The sequence below is a fragment of the Calliphora vicina genome, chromosome 5 (assembly GCF_958450345.1).
Source record: "Calliphora vicina chromosome 5, idCalVici1.1, whole genome shotgun sequence".
NCBI lineage: Eukaryota > Metazoa > Arthropoda > Insecta > Diptera > Calliphoridae > Calliphora > Calliphora vicina.
Window position 1 is genome coordinate 18,388,611 of NC_088784.1, and position 15,925 is coordinate 18,404,535.

Below are 15,925 nucleotides of genomic sequence, written 5' to 3' on the forward strand. Positions count from 1 at the left end.
GATTAATGATGATTGTAAGCAAATGTCACCAAAATGTTGCAGGAATGATGGTGGTTTCATTGTGGAAATGAAATTAGTTTGTTCTCAAGGTGTTAGCAAAACATTTATGACTTTTGAATGGAAATGCAAATACAAAATGAGTGTGGGAGAGAGTTTTAGTTAGTTGCCTGTTTAACTGTTAGAATTACAATAAAAATGCTGTTGAACCTGATGACATGATGGTAAGAGTAATAGAGTGTAACAATAAGTTAGTGTAAATAGAGTAGAGAGAGACAGACAGAGAGAGGGAGAGGTAGAATGTGTGTGTTAGAGGAAAAGGAAGTGTGTGCACATTAGTGTGAGTATTATTTGTTGTCCCAAAACGGATTTCATTTGCTACATTGGCATGTTGATTAATACTTGTTGTTGCTGCTGCTGTTGTTATGTCAGCAACAGCCGTTGATTTTGTCGTTCCTATTGTTGTTGCTGTGAAAAATGTCATTTAAATTAAAACCTATTGTTGGATATTTGTGTGAGTATTTGCCCAAAATTACAAATATGTATGTAGTCCTAGGAAAACATATTTATTTTTTTTGTAACAGGTTTCATTGTTCCAAAATTCAAGGGCTTCACAAAATGACTTTGCTGTTGTTGATTGTCACTTAATAATTGAAATGAAAGCTGTCGTTATTGTTATTGTCGTTGTCAGAAACTTTGTTGTTGTTGGCGTTAAATTGATTGGCATTTATGTCACATTGCCGAATATATCAAACTGTTTTTCAAAAGTTGAAATACAGAGCGTGTGACAGCAAAAAAAAAAAAGAAATTCCAATGAACATGATGTCAAGTAAATGTCTGGAAAAGTTTTGAAAATGCCACACAGCTAAAGAGGGCAAACAATTAAAATTAATATGAAATAGAATAATATGAAATGCCCTTTAGCATGAGTATAAATTTGTAATTTCTATATTTTCCATTAGCGACCCCATACAGTATATATATTCTGGATCCTTATAGATAGTGGAGTCGATGTAGACATGTCCGCTGTTTAGTCTGTGTGTTGAAATCAACTTTTCATAGCCCCCAAATAACTTCTATACATGATTCATACATCAATATATCCGCTATAGACCCGGTTCGGTTGCTATTTAAAATCGATAAAATCGGGCCACAAATGGCTGAGATATAACGAAAAAACCAGGACAACCTTGATTTTTGTCCTATTTTTGTGTATAGCTGGATTACTAAGAGCCAGTTTTTGACTTCGTATTTAAATATGAATTATATTTAAGTTCTATTTAAATGCGAAAATGAGTTTCTCAGTGCTTTTTTAAATGATACTTAAATGGCCGACGTTGGTCATTTAAATTCTATTTAAGTTTCATAAACTACCATATGTTTTTGACAGCTGACTTTTGTTGTTTGGTTTTTTTTCACTCTATTGTAGTAAAAAAAAAAACAAACAACAGCGTCTTGCAAAAACTACAATTCCGATGCGGGGCAATTGGAGCTTCTTTTGTGCATTTTCCTAACAATAATTTTATTGTTTAATAAACTTTTATTTCTTATTGGGCAAAATGTATCAATTTTTGTTTTGGTTGAACAGCTGTTTTAAGCAAAACTATCGATAAATTTTTGATATTTAGTAGTGCTACCATACTTTTATCTTATTTAAATAAGACAAATTATGTAGCACTGAAAAACTCAAACTGTATTTAAATACAACTTAATTTTAAGTTAAAATTAACTAAATACGTATTTAAATAACAAGTCAAAAACTGGGCATAAGTCATTAATATAGACAATATGGACACCTAGTGATAGATATTTTAAAGTCCTTTGCAACGATGTATACAAGGCCTTCGTAAATTGGATCTGCAATGGGTCAAAATCGGGAAATATATTTTTTTTAACCCGAATTTTTTTTTCGCCAATAATTTTTTTTCATACATTTTTTTAACTAACAAATTAAAATAAATAATTTTTTTTTTGAAAATTAAAAAAAAAATAATTTTGAAAAAAAAAATTTTTTTTAAAGAATTTAAAAAACTGGTGGGTGGTAAATATCATACGACACAGCCGAATATAGCTCTATTTTATTTAAATTAAGCCAAAATCTGTATAAAGACTTGAAAATGAAGCGAAAATCTGACTGTATTAACAGTTTCAAATGTAGCTTAAATAGGACGGTTTAAAGACTTTCAAATGAAGCTGAAATATGACTGTACAAAGTCTTTCAAATCAATTTAAAATATGACTGATTAAAGTCTTTCAAATGAAGTTAAAATACGATGGTTTATGAACTTTCAATTGAATCTAAATTATGACTATATCGAGCCCTTAGCGCCAAATTATCGTAAGCGACAAAACACAAATTTTACAGGAGAAGGTTTTTTCGATTATTTTGAAATTTATACATAAAATTAAAAATGTTATGATTACGTTCAAGCTATTTGTCTATTTTTCAAAAATATTTATAACTTTTGACAATTAAAAATTCATGGAATACTTTATTGAAAAATATGACAAAAAAAGTTTTTTATTGAATTTTTGCATAAATAAATATTTTTCAAATTGAAATAAAATTGTTATTTATGATTTTAATAAATTTTAATTTTACATAAAAAAATAGGTGTTTTATGAATGGACCTGGTCCCCTCGGTAAGAAAAATTTTTAATTTTTTTTCAATTAAAATATTTTATGAAAACTGAGCTTACAGAAAGTATAAATTCCTTATACATCTTCTTAGAATTTTTTTGCGATAACTTAAAAAGAAAAAAGTAGTTTTTTCCCAAAAAATTAGCGAAAAATCGGCTTTTTAAAATTTTTTAAATTCAAATGCATATAACTTTGGACTTAGGCATTATTTTTAAACACTTCTTTTTCTATTTGCCACATACATATGTTGTTAGTCTAATGAAGGAAAACTGGAGAAAATCGGAAAATATTGGGATACGCTGTTATCAAAAAACTGGAGTATGCTGGGTAAAACTGTTTAAAATTTAATTTTCAAATGCGAATATATCCTAAGCTATAAGAGGTAATTGATAGCTATAACTAGGTCTTTTGTAGCGCTCGATTCTGTAATTTTTTTGAAATCGGAACACAAACGAAGAAATAGGATCGTTTTAAAAATGTAACATACCCGAGGTGTCCTACTTTGAGGACCCTTGGTTGCGCCCCTGGTGGGCCAGCAACAGCACTTCTTCTTTGCGCATGTGAAATTTCATTTAAACCAATCTAATCATTTAGAAGTTACATATTTATTTCCCTATTTTTTTCTATACCACTATGTGTCGCTTACGATAAAATTCGTTTACTGTAAAATGTAAACATTGACTTACGATAAAATCTTACCCCCTATAATTTTGAAGTTATTAACAATTTTGATATTCTGAGAACGCTAAAGCATTAGTCGGTCCATATAATTTTAATTTTTGCAATAAAAAAAAAAAATTTGAAAATTTCGCTTACGATAATTTGGCGCTAAGGGCTCGATATAAAGACCTACGATTAAAGCTATAATCCAAATATATAAAGACTTTAAAGTGAAAAGTCTTTCAGCTGATATTGGGTGTATGTCTTAAAAATGTGAAATTTTTAAAAATTTTTTGCTTTGATTTTGAAACATTTTTACAATATAAGTTTATTCAAAGTATTGGTCATTGTTAGCTATGATCTTTTCCCATCTTTCTGCCAACATATGGATTTTCAGCCAAAAGAACTTTTCGTATTTTGAGGCCAAGAACGAATCAAGCCAATAACGGATACTCTACTCCAAAAGAATTGTTCATCTTTCGAGGCCAAGAACGAATCATGTCAATATTGGATACTCTGTTGCAAAGTGAAGCGTAACCCAGAGAGAGCGTTCTGCTTCGATCGAAACAAATAGTACTCAGACGGGGCAAGGTATGACTGTATAAAAATCTTCAAATGGAAGCCAAAGTATGTGTGTAAAATTACCTAAATGAAGACTTGTGACTGACCCTGAAATCAGACTATATAAAGACCTACGATTGAAGCTGAAATCTCGCTGTATAAAGACCTATGATTGTAACTAAAATCTGTTTCTATATAAAGGCCTACGATAGAAGCTAAAATATGACTGTTCTAATTTCCGTTTCTAATGTCTACATTTTTCATTTCCGAACCTATAAAGTATATATATTCTGGATCCTTATAGATAGAGGAGTCGATTAAGCCATGTCCTTCTGTCTGTCCGTCTCTTTGTTGAAATCAATTTTCTGAAGACCCCAGATATTTACGGGATCAAAATTTTCAATAATTCTGTCGAATTAATTCTGCGAGAAGTTTGCTATTTAAAATCAGCAAAATCGGTAAACAAAAACCGGGACAACCTCGATTTTTGACCTATTTTTGATCTATATCTGGATTACTAAGTCATTAATATAGACAATATGGATATCTAATGATAGATATTTCAAAGTCCATTGCAACGATAAAGCTATAGTAAGTTGGACCTACAATGGGTCAAAATCGGGAAAAATATTTTTTAACCCGAATTTTTTTTTCATCAAAAATTTTTTTTGTCATACATTTTTTCCAAAAAAAAAAAAATTTAAAAAAATTTGGAAAAAACTTTTTTTAAAAAAATTAAAAAGCAATTTCAAAAAAAATAAATTTTTGAAAAACAATTTAAAAAAAATTAAATTTTGTTTACCTAAAAATATTTAAAAACATTTATTTTAAAGTATAATTTGGTGAAGGGTATATAAGATTCGGCACAGCCGAATATAGCTCTCTTACTTGTTTTTGGTCAAATGCGGTAATTTTTTTGTCAAATGCTCATTAAATCGACCCAATAAGTTGGCATAATATTCACCATTACCTTTTTGAAGGTAGTCAAAAAACGGTCGCCATGACTTTATTGGCTGGCAAACCCACCTTGGCCTTCTTCGTTTTGACTGCTGTTTGATCTTTGGTTTGTTGTGGTGGATCCACGTTTCGTCCATAGTTAAGAAACGTAGCAAAAATTCGTCCATATTGCGGTTGAACAACGCCAAACAGTCCAGCGAAGTTGTTACACGATTGCGTTTGTGGTAGATTTTGAGCAAACACGAACAGCTTGCGTAAAGCTTTCTCAAATATGTCGCACTTTTTCGATTTTCGATCGGCCAACACCATATCGTGATTTTTATACCCTACACCAAAATAGTGGGGAGGGTATAATGCGTTTGTGCAGATGTTTGTAACGCCCAAACATATTAGTCTAACACCCACCTTAAAGTATACCGATCGACTTAGAATCACTTTCTGAGTCGATTAAACGATGTCCGTCCGTCCGTCCGTCTGGCTGGTCGGCTGGCTGGCTGTCCATGTAAACCTTTTGCGCAGAGTACAGGTCACAATTTTGAAGATATTTGCTACATATTATTTTTTCGACTCAAGGACCAAGCCTATTGAAACTGCCTGAAATCGGTCCATTATTTCACCTAGCCCCCATACAAATGTCCTTCCGAAATTGGAATTTATCGGTCATAAATGGTTAATTTATAAATGTATCTCCACAAATTCCACTCCAAATAAGTTTTATATATACAAAATTCATGTCACCAAATTTTGTTACGATCGGTCCATAATTAGTCATAGCTCCCATATAGACCCGCTTCCGAAAATCACTTTAACGTGCATAAATCGCTTAAAAATGTTGGTATACACACAAAATCACAAGACCTAATTTCATGGGATTGGTCCATAATTGGTCATAGCCCCAATATAAGGCCCACTTCCGAAAATCACTTAAAAATTATAAATTATTGCAATTTTAAAAGAAAAATGTTTTTGCTCTTTTACTTAGTGTAGGGTATTATATGGTCGGGCTTGACCGACCATACTTTCTTACTTGTTTTCAATTGTTTCGGGTGCTTCGTCCAGTACGTTCGGCGTCTTCCGTACTTGTAAAGCCACAACGAAATTCAGTAAACCACTTTTTTACCATTGAAACTGATGGTGCAGACGGTGTTTAAATAAGCTTAATGAGCAGACAAAATTCACATTTTTCCAATTTCTCCACAAGTCACGAGGTAGTGAATGTCAAACACAAACTAAATGACGCAGTTTGTTCAAATTTTGACAGAAGCATTAATGCCCTTTCAGTTAAAAGGCGGGAAATTCAAAAAGTCACGGACTTAGCGCCTTCACATGACTGTATATAATTCAAAGTTTGAGAGACTGAAATATAACTGATCGAAGCTTTAAACACAGGTTTATATATTGTAAAAATTATCAAAACAAAACTCAAACATTAGTTAAAACAAACATTTGCAATTCATAAAGTATCCCTATTATATAAAGCTTTTAAGTTTTGTTTATAATTTCCTTTTGCCCAAAATACTGCTAAAAAGGGAGGACAAAGGAAATACTAAACGTTTATGCTGCGCATATAATTTTCCAATGCAATTTCCTGTTAAAAAGCAAATAATAATCATTTTGCTATTTATGATGATGATGGTTTTTTTATATTTTGAATTTTTCGTTTTTTCTTTGTATCTAAACATGTACAGCTGTTTGGTTATAATGAGGGTATTGTGTTGGTGCAATAAAACATATTCAATACAATTGCAGGAATTTAAATGTACACGTAATATTGGACCATTAAACGTATAAAATATTCATGCATACATACTCATGTATGTTTTAATATATTTACGTTATACCGGATATATGAAATTGAATTCACGTAAAAGCATTTTTGGCGCCACATCATGCGTGCAATTTAAAATGCAAATAAGCCGCATTAATGCAAAATATTGCAAAATATAACAAGAGAGAAAAAAACACAAACAAATCATTGGAAAATATAAACTTTATCTATTGTAGGAAAACATAAATGGTGGCACGTGTTTAATAATAATGGCCTTTGTTTACAATTTATTTAAATCAGGGGAAACAAAATTAAAAGCAAATTGCAAAAAAAAAAACAATATTAATTTAAAACTCAGCAGTTTTAAAGCAAAAACAAAAAAAATTTTCCCTCAGATCATTGCAAACAGTTATAGTTTAACTTCATTTGTAGGTCTTTATACAGTCATATTTTAGCTTTCCTGTAGAATACATAAATATTAGCATGTTTACTTCTAGAAATCTGAAATCTGAGCTGATTTTACGTATTTAGAATAAAGTACTAAATCTACTACTATTTTAATGTGACATTTGAAAAGGTTTTTAAGGCGATAAGAATATAAGAGTACATAAAAATATAAACAAAAAAGAAAATTTGTTAAAACTTTAAGACTTTTAGCAAAAAAGTACTAAAATACTACTATTTTAATTTTTAAAAAATATGCAAAATTAACACGCATAATGATATAACCACTTATTTAACATCTAATGGGGTAATACAACACATTTAAAAAAAGTAGCAAATCTAATACTATTTTAAAATTTATTAAAAATTGCAAAAAATAAGTCATATTGCAAATATTTACATGTGGAAACACTTGAAGAGTATTTTTATTCATTTAGAAAAAAAGTACCAAATCTACTACTATTTTAAAATTGATTAAAAATTGCAGAAAATATGTGCAACTACTTATCCCTATAGCTAGAAATACTTGTGGAGTATTTTTAGTAATTTAAGAAAAAGTACTAAAAATACTACCATTATAAAATTTATGGAAATTTCAAGAAAAAATTAAATTTAACATAAATAACGATAAATCGACTTTTAGAATTCGCAATGAGTTACTTTTCCACATTCATGTAAATAGTAGCAAATCTACTACTATTTTGAAATAAACTTAATATTGGAAAAAGTATGTCCAATTGCTTGTGTCTACTTGTTGAAATAATTATGGAAATTTTTTTATGAATTTGGAAAAAAGTACTAAAAATACTACCTATTTTAAAAATTTTAATAATATTTTTTTTATAAAATAAACATTAATAACGCCATATTTTGTTCTAGAATAAAGTAGTAGATTTAATACTATTTTAATGAGACATTTAAAAAGGTTTTTAAGGCGATTTACATATACAGGCTACAAAAAAATACTACTATTTTTGAATTTGTTAAAACTTTAAGACTTTTAGCAAAAAAAGTACTAAAATACTACTATTTTAATTTTAAAAAATATGGAAAATTAACACGCATAATGATATAACCACTTATTTAACACCTGATGGGGTAATACAACACATGAAAAAAAAGTAGCAAATCTACTACTATTTTAAAATTGATTAAAAATTGCAAAAAATAAAACCCTTTGCAAATGCTTACATGTGGAAACACTTCTATAGTATTTTTTATTAATTTTGAAAAAAAGTAGCAAATCTACTACTATTTTAAAATTGATTAGAAATTGCAAAAAATAAAACCCATTGCAAATTCTGATATGTGCAAACACTTGTACAGTATTTTTTATCAATTTAAAAAAAAGTAGCATATTTGCTACTATTTTTAAATTGATTTTAAATGGCATATTTAGAATAAAGTACTAAATCTACTACTATTTTAATGAGACATTTAAAAAGGCTTTTAAGGCGATTTACATATACAGGCTACATAAGAATTTAAACAAAAAAAAAATACTACTATTTTTCCTTTTAGCAAAAAAGTACTAATATACTACTATTTTAATTTTAAAAATATGGAAAATTAACACGCACAATGATGTAACCACTTATTTAACACCTGATGGGGGAATACAACACATTTAAAAAAGTAGCAAATCTACTACTATTTTAAAATTGATTTAAAATTGCAAAAAATAAGTCATATTGCAAATATTTACATGTGGAAACACTTCTATGGCATTTTTATTAATTTTGAAAAAAGTAGCAAATCTACTACTATTTTAAAATTGATTAGAAATTGCAAAAAATAAAACCCATTGCAAATTCTGATATGTGCAAACACTTATACAGTATTTTTATTAATTTTAACAAAGTACCAAATCTACTACTATTTTAAAATTAATTTCAAAATTGTGGCAAGTAAGTTTAATTACATATTATAGTCAGACTTTAGTTTACTTTGATTTTTTACCATCAATCCTTGCTATTTTTATAATAAGATTTTAAATAAACTTTTCTCATAATTTGTGTTGTTTCCAAAAATTTGTTTCATAAAATTCTAGTCTTATTTTTTTACAATTTATTTTTTGATATCATTATTTTCATTATCTCATCACAAATTCTTTTGTTCACAAAATAAATAACAACATAACTTCCACTTGTATCAAAAAATATTTTTATCAAAAAAAAAAAAAAATAGAATAGAATGTTTGAATGTCTGTTTGTCATTTAACATTTTAAATCACCAATGAAAATGTGCACAAATTTCTAAGCTACACAACAACCTCGTTTTCATATTTAAACATTTTTCGTCATAAAGAGAAAGAACAATGTAGATTTTATGTACTTTTTTTTGTGAATGTGTGACGTTGTCATTTCAAGTACCAAAAATTATAAACTTAGTTGTGAAACCCTTGATATAAAAATAACAGCTTGTTTTCTAAGGAGGGCTAGTGTTTTTTTTCCATCTTATTCTATGAATTTTTATGTTTAAGAGAAAAGTGTATACAAAAAAAGGTAGTTGACCTTTTTGATTGAGGATATGGGGTGTTCCATTGAGAAAAGATTGGTTATGAATTTAGATTTGAAAGCGAGAAATGTTTATATTGAAAGTACTTAAATTTGGAATTAAATTAGGTTTATGTTTTATGACTAAATTGAAATATTTCTATGAATCTTTTGTATGGATTGCCCCATATTTGTTGAACTTTTCAGACATAAGCAAGCAGCAGCAGTAGTCGTGCTTTTGAGCAGTTTTTATTTTCTTTCAAAGGCATTGTTATCGTCTTTTTTTGTTTCTTTTTCATAGTTTTCATGTTTATTTTGGGGCTAAAAGTATAATAAATAGATTTAAAAAAGATGCTATTATTATATTTAGACAATTTTGCTTTTAATATTAATTTTTCTCTTTTTTGCCTGTTTTTTTCTCTCTTCAAGGTCAAGGACATAACGCGCAATATAAAAAAAGCTGTTGTGGCTGGTTCCTTAGAAGAGATACGCTCAAAAGTGGCCGAGAAATTTGAAAAGATCGATCAAATACCCACAATACATTTGGACTCGGATGGCACGGAAATCGATGATGAGGAATACTTTCGTACTTTGGATGCCAACACTGAATTGATAGCGGTGTTTCCGGGTGAACATTGGATTGATGTAAGAGATTTTAAATTTTTTGTCGAACATAACTTTAAAACCGATTAATAGTATTTTATATTATTTAATTTTATTTTGTATATAAATTAAAAGTATTTAAGTTTATTTAAAAACTTTATTTCTCAATAAATTTATCATGCTTTTGTTATAACAAATTTGTAAATCCATTTTTTTTTTTCATTATTTGTTTCTACTTATTGTTTTATATGCCAAAAACCTTTCAAATGTAACATTGTATTTGGTCTGTGCTGTTTTGTTTAACCAAAAAAAACTAATAAAACAAAATCATTATAAAACACAAAATTTTTGTTGAAACTTTTTTTTAGAGAAAAAAATTTTATTTAAACAATTTTGTTTCAAATTGTGTACTTAGTTGTGAGTTTAATTGAAAGCTTATTGTTTGGTTTTAAATGTTCGTTAAATGCAACAAAAAATTAGAAAAAAGTTTTGGGAAAGTAATTAAAAACATTTAAAAATGGTTTTAAGGCGATTTACATAAGAAAAAAAAATACTACTATTTTTGAATTTGTTGAAAAAAGTACTAAAATACTACTATTTGAATTTAAAAAAAATATGGAAAATAATCACTCACTTATTTAAACCCTGATGGGGTAATACAACCCATTTAGAAAAAAGTACCAAATCTACTACTTTTTTAAACTTGATTAAAAATTGCAAAAAAATAAGTCCCATTAAAAATGCTTACATATGGAAACACTTCTATAGTATTTTTATTAATTTTGAAAAAAGTAGCAAATCTACTACTATTTTAAAATTTATTAAAAATTGCAAAAAAATAAGTTCCATTGCAAATGCTTACATGTAGAAACACTAGTGCAATATTTTTTATTAATTTAGAAAAAAGTAGTAAATTTACCAAAAAAAGTACCTAAAATACTACTATTTTAATTTAAAAAAAATATGCAAAATAAAAAAGCATAATGACATAACCTCTTATTTAACTGCTGATGTGGTAATACAACCCATTTAGAAAAAAGTAGCAAATCTACTACTTTTTTAAAATTGATTAAAAATTGCAAAAAATAAGTCCCGTTGCAAATTTTTACATGTGAAAACACTTGTACAGTATTTTTATTAATTTAGAAAAAAGTAGTAAATTTACCAAAAAAGTACCTAAAATACTACTATTTTAATTTTAAAAAAATATGGAAAATAAACTCGCATAATCATATAACCACTTATTTAACAGCTGATGGGGTAATGCAACCCACTTAGAAAAAAGTAGCAAATCTACTACATTTTTAAAATTGATTAAAAATTGCAAAAAATAACACCCATTAAAAATGCTTACATTTGTAAACAATTGTACAGTCTTTTTTATTAATTTAGAAAAAAGTAGCAAATTTAAAAAAAAAGTATCTAAAATACTACTATTTTAATTTTTAAAAAAATATGGAAAATAAACTCGCATAAGATATAACCTTTTATTTAACTGCTGATGGTGTAATACAACACATTTAGAAAAAAGTAGCAAATCTACTACTATTTTAAAATTGATTAAAAATTGCAAAAAATAAGTACCATTGCAAATGCTTACATGTGGAAACACTTGTGCAGTATTTTTTATTAATTTAGAAAAAAGTAGCAAATTTAGCAAAAAAAAAGTACCTAAAATACTACTATTTTAATTTAAAAAAAATATGGAAAATAAACTCGCATAATGATATAACCACTTACTTAATCCCTTGTATATCATATTTAGAAAAATGGGGTAATACAACCCATTTAGAAAAAAGTAGCAAATCTACTACTTTTTTAAAATTGATTAAAAATTGCAAAAAATAAGTCCCATTGCAAATGCTTACATGTGGAAACACTTTTATAGTATTTTTATTAATTTAGAAAAAACGTACTAAATTTACCAAAAAAGTACCTAAAATACTACTATTTTAATTTTAAAAAAATTATGGAAAATAAAAAGGCATAATCATATAACTTCTTATTTAACTGTTGATGGGGTAATACAACCCATTTAGAAAAAAGTAGCAAATCTACTACTATTTTAAAATTGATTAAAAATTGGAAAAAATAAGACCCATTGAAAATGCTTACATGTGGAAACACTTGTAGAGTATTTTTTAATACTTTAGAAAAAAGTAGCAAAGTTACAAAAAAAGTATCTAAAATACTACTATTTTAATATAAAAAAAAAAATAAAAAGGCATAATGATATAACCTCTTATTTAACTGTTGATGGGGTAATACCCATTTAGAAAAAAGTAGCAAATCTGCTGCTATTTTAAAATTGATTAAAAATTGCAACAAAATAAATCCCATTAAAAATGCTTACATGTGCAAACAATTGTACAGTATTTTTAATAATTTAGAAAAAAGTAGTAAATTTTTCAAAAAAGTACCTAATACTACTATTTTAATTTAAAAAAAATATGGAAAATAAAAAAGCATAATGACATAACCTTTTATTTAACTGCTGATGTGGTAATACAAAACATTTAGTAAAAAGTACCAAATCTACTACTTTTTTAAAATTGATTAAAAATTACAAAAATTATGTCCCATTGCAAATGCTTACATGTGAAAACACTTGTACAGTATTTTTATTAATTTAGCAAAAAAGTAGCAAATTTACTAAAATTGATTACAAATTGCCGAAAATATGCCCAACTACTAATGCCAATAGCTAGAAATACTTGCGGAGTATTTTTGGTAATTTAAGAAAAAGTACTTAAAATACTACTATTTTAAAATTTATTGAAATTTCAAGAAAACAACAACTTTTAAATTTAACATAAATAAAGACATATTTATGTAGTAACTTTTAGAAACCCCAATGTCTGGCTTTTACACATAAATCTACTACTATTTTAAAATGGATTTTATATTAGAAAAAGTGTGTGCAATTGCTTATGCCGACTTTTGGAAATAATTGTGCAGTATTTTTTATGAATTTAGAAAATAGTACTAAAAATACTACATATTTTAAAAATTTTAATAATAATTTATTCTAAAATAAACATAGAAACCTCTAGTGGTCTGATTTTACACATTTAGAAAAAAGTACCAAATCTACTACTATTTTAAAAATACTACATATTTTAAACATTTTAATAATAATTTATTCTAAAATAAACATAGAAACCTCTAGTGGTCTGATTTTACATATTTAGAAAAAAGTACCAAATCTACTACTATTTTCAATTTGTAACAAAAAAGTTACACAAATAGTACCATTTTAATTTTATTAAATTTAAAGCAAAATAAAGCTATTTATTTTCTATCCAATCTTTTAAATTACATAAATTTGGAAAGAAAGTAAAAAATAGGTCTTTTGAAAAAAGTACTATTTTAAAACAAAATATATGTATGTCTAATTAAACATGACTGCTTCTAGAAATCCCTTTGCACTACTTTAGAAAATTTAAAGAAAAGTACCCAAAATACTACTATTTTAAGTTGTTTAAAAAAGTATTAAATCTACTACTATTTTAAAATAGATTGAAATTTAAATAATATGTCTAATTTCATATGATTACATGTTAAAATAAGTGAGGGCTATTTTTTTTTTTAATTTTGAAAAAGTACCAAATATACTACTATTTTAATTTTTAAAATATAAATGAAAACCGAACTTTTTTCTTGCTGAAAATATACAATTAGCTTTAAATTGGTTGAATTTTGAAAGAAATGTTAAAAATACGACTTTAGAAAAAAGTACTTAAAATACTACTATTTTATAATACATTAAAATAGGAGATAAGTGTTGGGAAAGTATATTGTTTATTAGCTAGTATAATATGTTGTTCCCTCCTAGACCTTTTAATGAGATACTATTTCAAATTTAGAAAAGTATTAAATCTACTACTTTTTTAAATTTAATTTAAATATTGAAAATTCGGATAATTACATTTAAATTAGTTGAATTTGGAGAGAAATATTAAAAATTACGGCCTTAGAAAAAAGTACTAAAAAATAGTATAATGGGTTGTCCACTTCTAGATTCTTTAATGAGTCACTATTTCAAATTTAGAAAAAGTACCAAATGTACTACTTTTTTAATTTAATTTAAATTTAAAAAAATATGGCTAATTACATTTAAATTAGTTGAATTTGGAAGGAAATATTAAAAATTACGGCCTTAGACAAAAGTACTAAAAATACTACTATTTTAAAATACGTTAAAATAGGAGATAAGTGTATGGAAAGTATATTTTTTATTAGCTAGTATAATGTCTTATCCACTTCTAGACTATTTAATTAGATACTATTACAAATATAGAAAAAGTATTAAATCTACTACTTTTTTAAAATTCATTTAAATTTTGAAAAATATGGCTAATTACATGCGACTGTTTCTAAAAACAAGTGTGAGCTATTTTTTTATTATTTCTGAAAAAAGTACTAAAAATACTACTATTTTATTTTTATAATTTAAAGGAAAACAGAGCTATTATCTGCCATAAAATATTCAATTATTTAATAGACTAAATTTTTGCAAATTTAGAAAGAAGTACAAAAAATACTACTATTTTAAAATACGTTAAATTAAGCGATAATTATACCGAATTACAAAAAATCTAAAAATAAGCATGCAAGTCTATTTCTACACACCCTACCAAGTCTACTACTATTTTAGAGCTGATACAATTTTTTTTAAAAAAATGGGTCTCATTCATCTTCGTTTCGATAGTGTCTTACGTTTCTTAAGGCTAAAATGCAACCTTTTTTTAATCTAGTACGAAACAATCGATGACGTAAAACGCCTACGCCAATCTCGATTAGAGTGATTTTACTATATTTTCCTCCTCTCTAACCACATCTAATTTATTTTCAATTTAATCTAAAATTAATTTATTTCCCAAGCAATTCAATACTTTGCCTTAGAAATAACTTTATATCACACTTTCTTTATATTCCTTTGCACTCACCAATAACAAAGAGATAAATCCTAAAAGTATGCACTTAAATATCAATTTTATAACAGCAAGTAAATCTTTTACTTTAGCCTTAATGAAGTGTCCTAGACAATATCCTGTTTAAAGTTGTTGTTCTGTTTTGTTTTTAGCTTTAAAAATTTCCAACAAAAATACAAGTAAATCACACAATATCCTGTTCATGTTGTCCATTCATTGTTAAGAATGTTTTATTGTTTTAAAGTAAATTTTGAGGGATTTCAAAGAAAGGAAAAAATAATAAACTTTATTTAGTTATTTTGTGACTTATATTGTGAAATGCATGAAGCTTATATAGGAAATAGAAGAGTTAATAAGTACTTTAGAAAGTACAACAAAAGAGAGAGAGAAGAGATGGTTTTCATAGATGAAAATGTCAAAGGTTTTAAAATGACGTATTTAGGTCTACTATTTTTAAATTTAGAAAATAGTAGTAAATCTACTACTATTTCAAAATTGATTTAAAATAGAAAAAGTGTTACAAGTTGCATGGACTATTTATGGAAATTCCTTTCATTTATGAAAAAGTATCAAAAATACTACTATTTTCAAATTCATGGAAATTTAAGGTAAAATAAGCTAATAGTAGTAAATGAGTATGAATAATAACATGAATTTATCTAGATACTATAATATGCTGCTAGTACTTATTTTGAAAAAAGTACCAAATCTACTACTATTTTAAAAATTATTTAAAATTGAAAAAAATATGTCTAATTACTAAAGAATACTTCAGGAAATTCGTGTGGACCCCATTTCTGTATTTAAAAAAAAGTACCAAAAATACTACTATTTTAAAATGTATTCAAATATAAACAAAATCTGG

At 26.6% G+C, this 15,925-nt stretch overlaps 1 protein-coding gene across 1 annotated transcript in view; it reads left to right on the forward strand.

The window, feature by feature from the left end:
- The window catches only part of LOC135962522 (DNA fragmentation factor subunit alpha-like), a 91,081-nt gene that overhangs the window by 50,755 nt on the left and 24,401 nt on the right, over nucleotides 1–15,925 (forward strand). Inside the window, exon 2 of the mRNA XM_065514497.1 lies at nucleotides 9,953–10,168. Coding sequence (XP_065370569.1) covers nucleotides 9,953–10,168 — 216 coding nt within the window. The remainder of the gene's footprint in view (nucleotides 1–9,952; nucleotides 10,169–15,925) is intronic.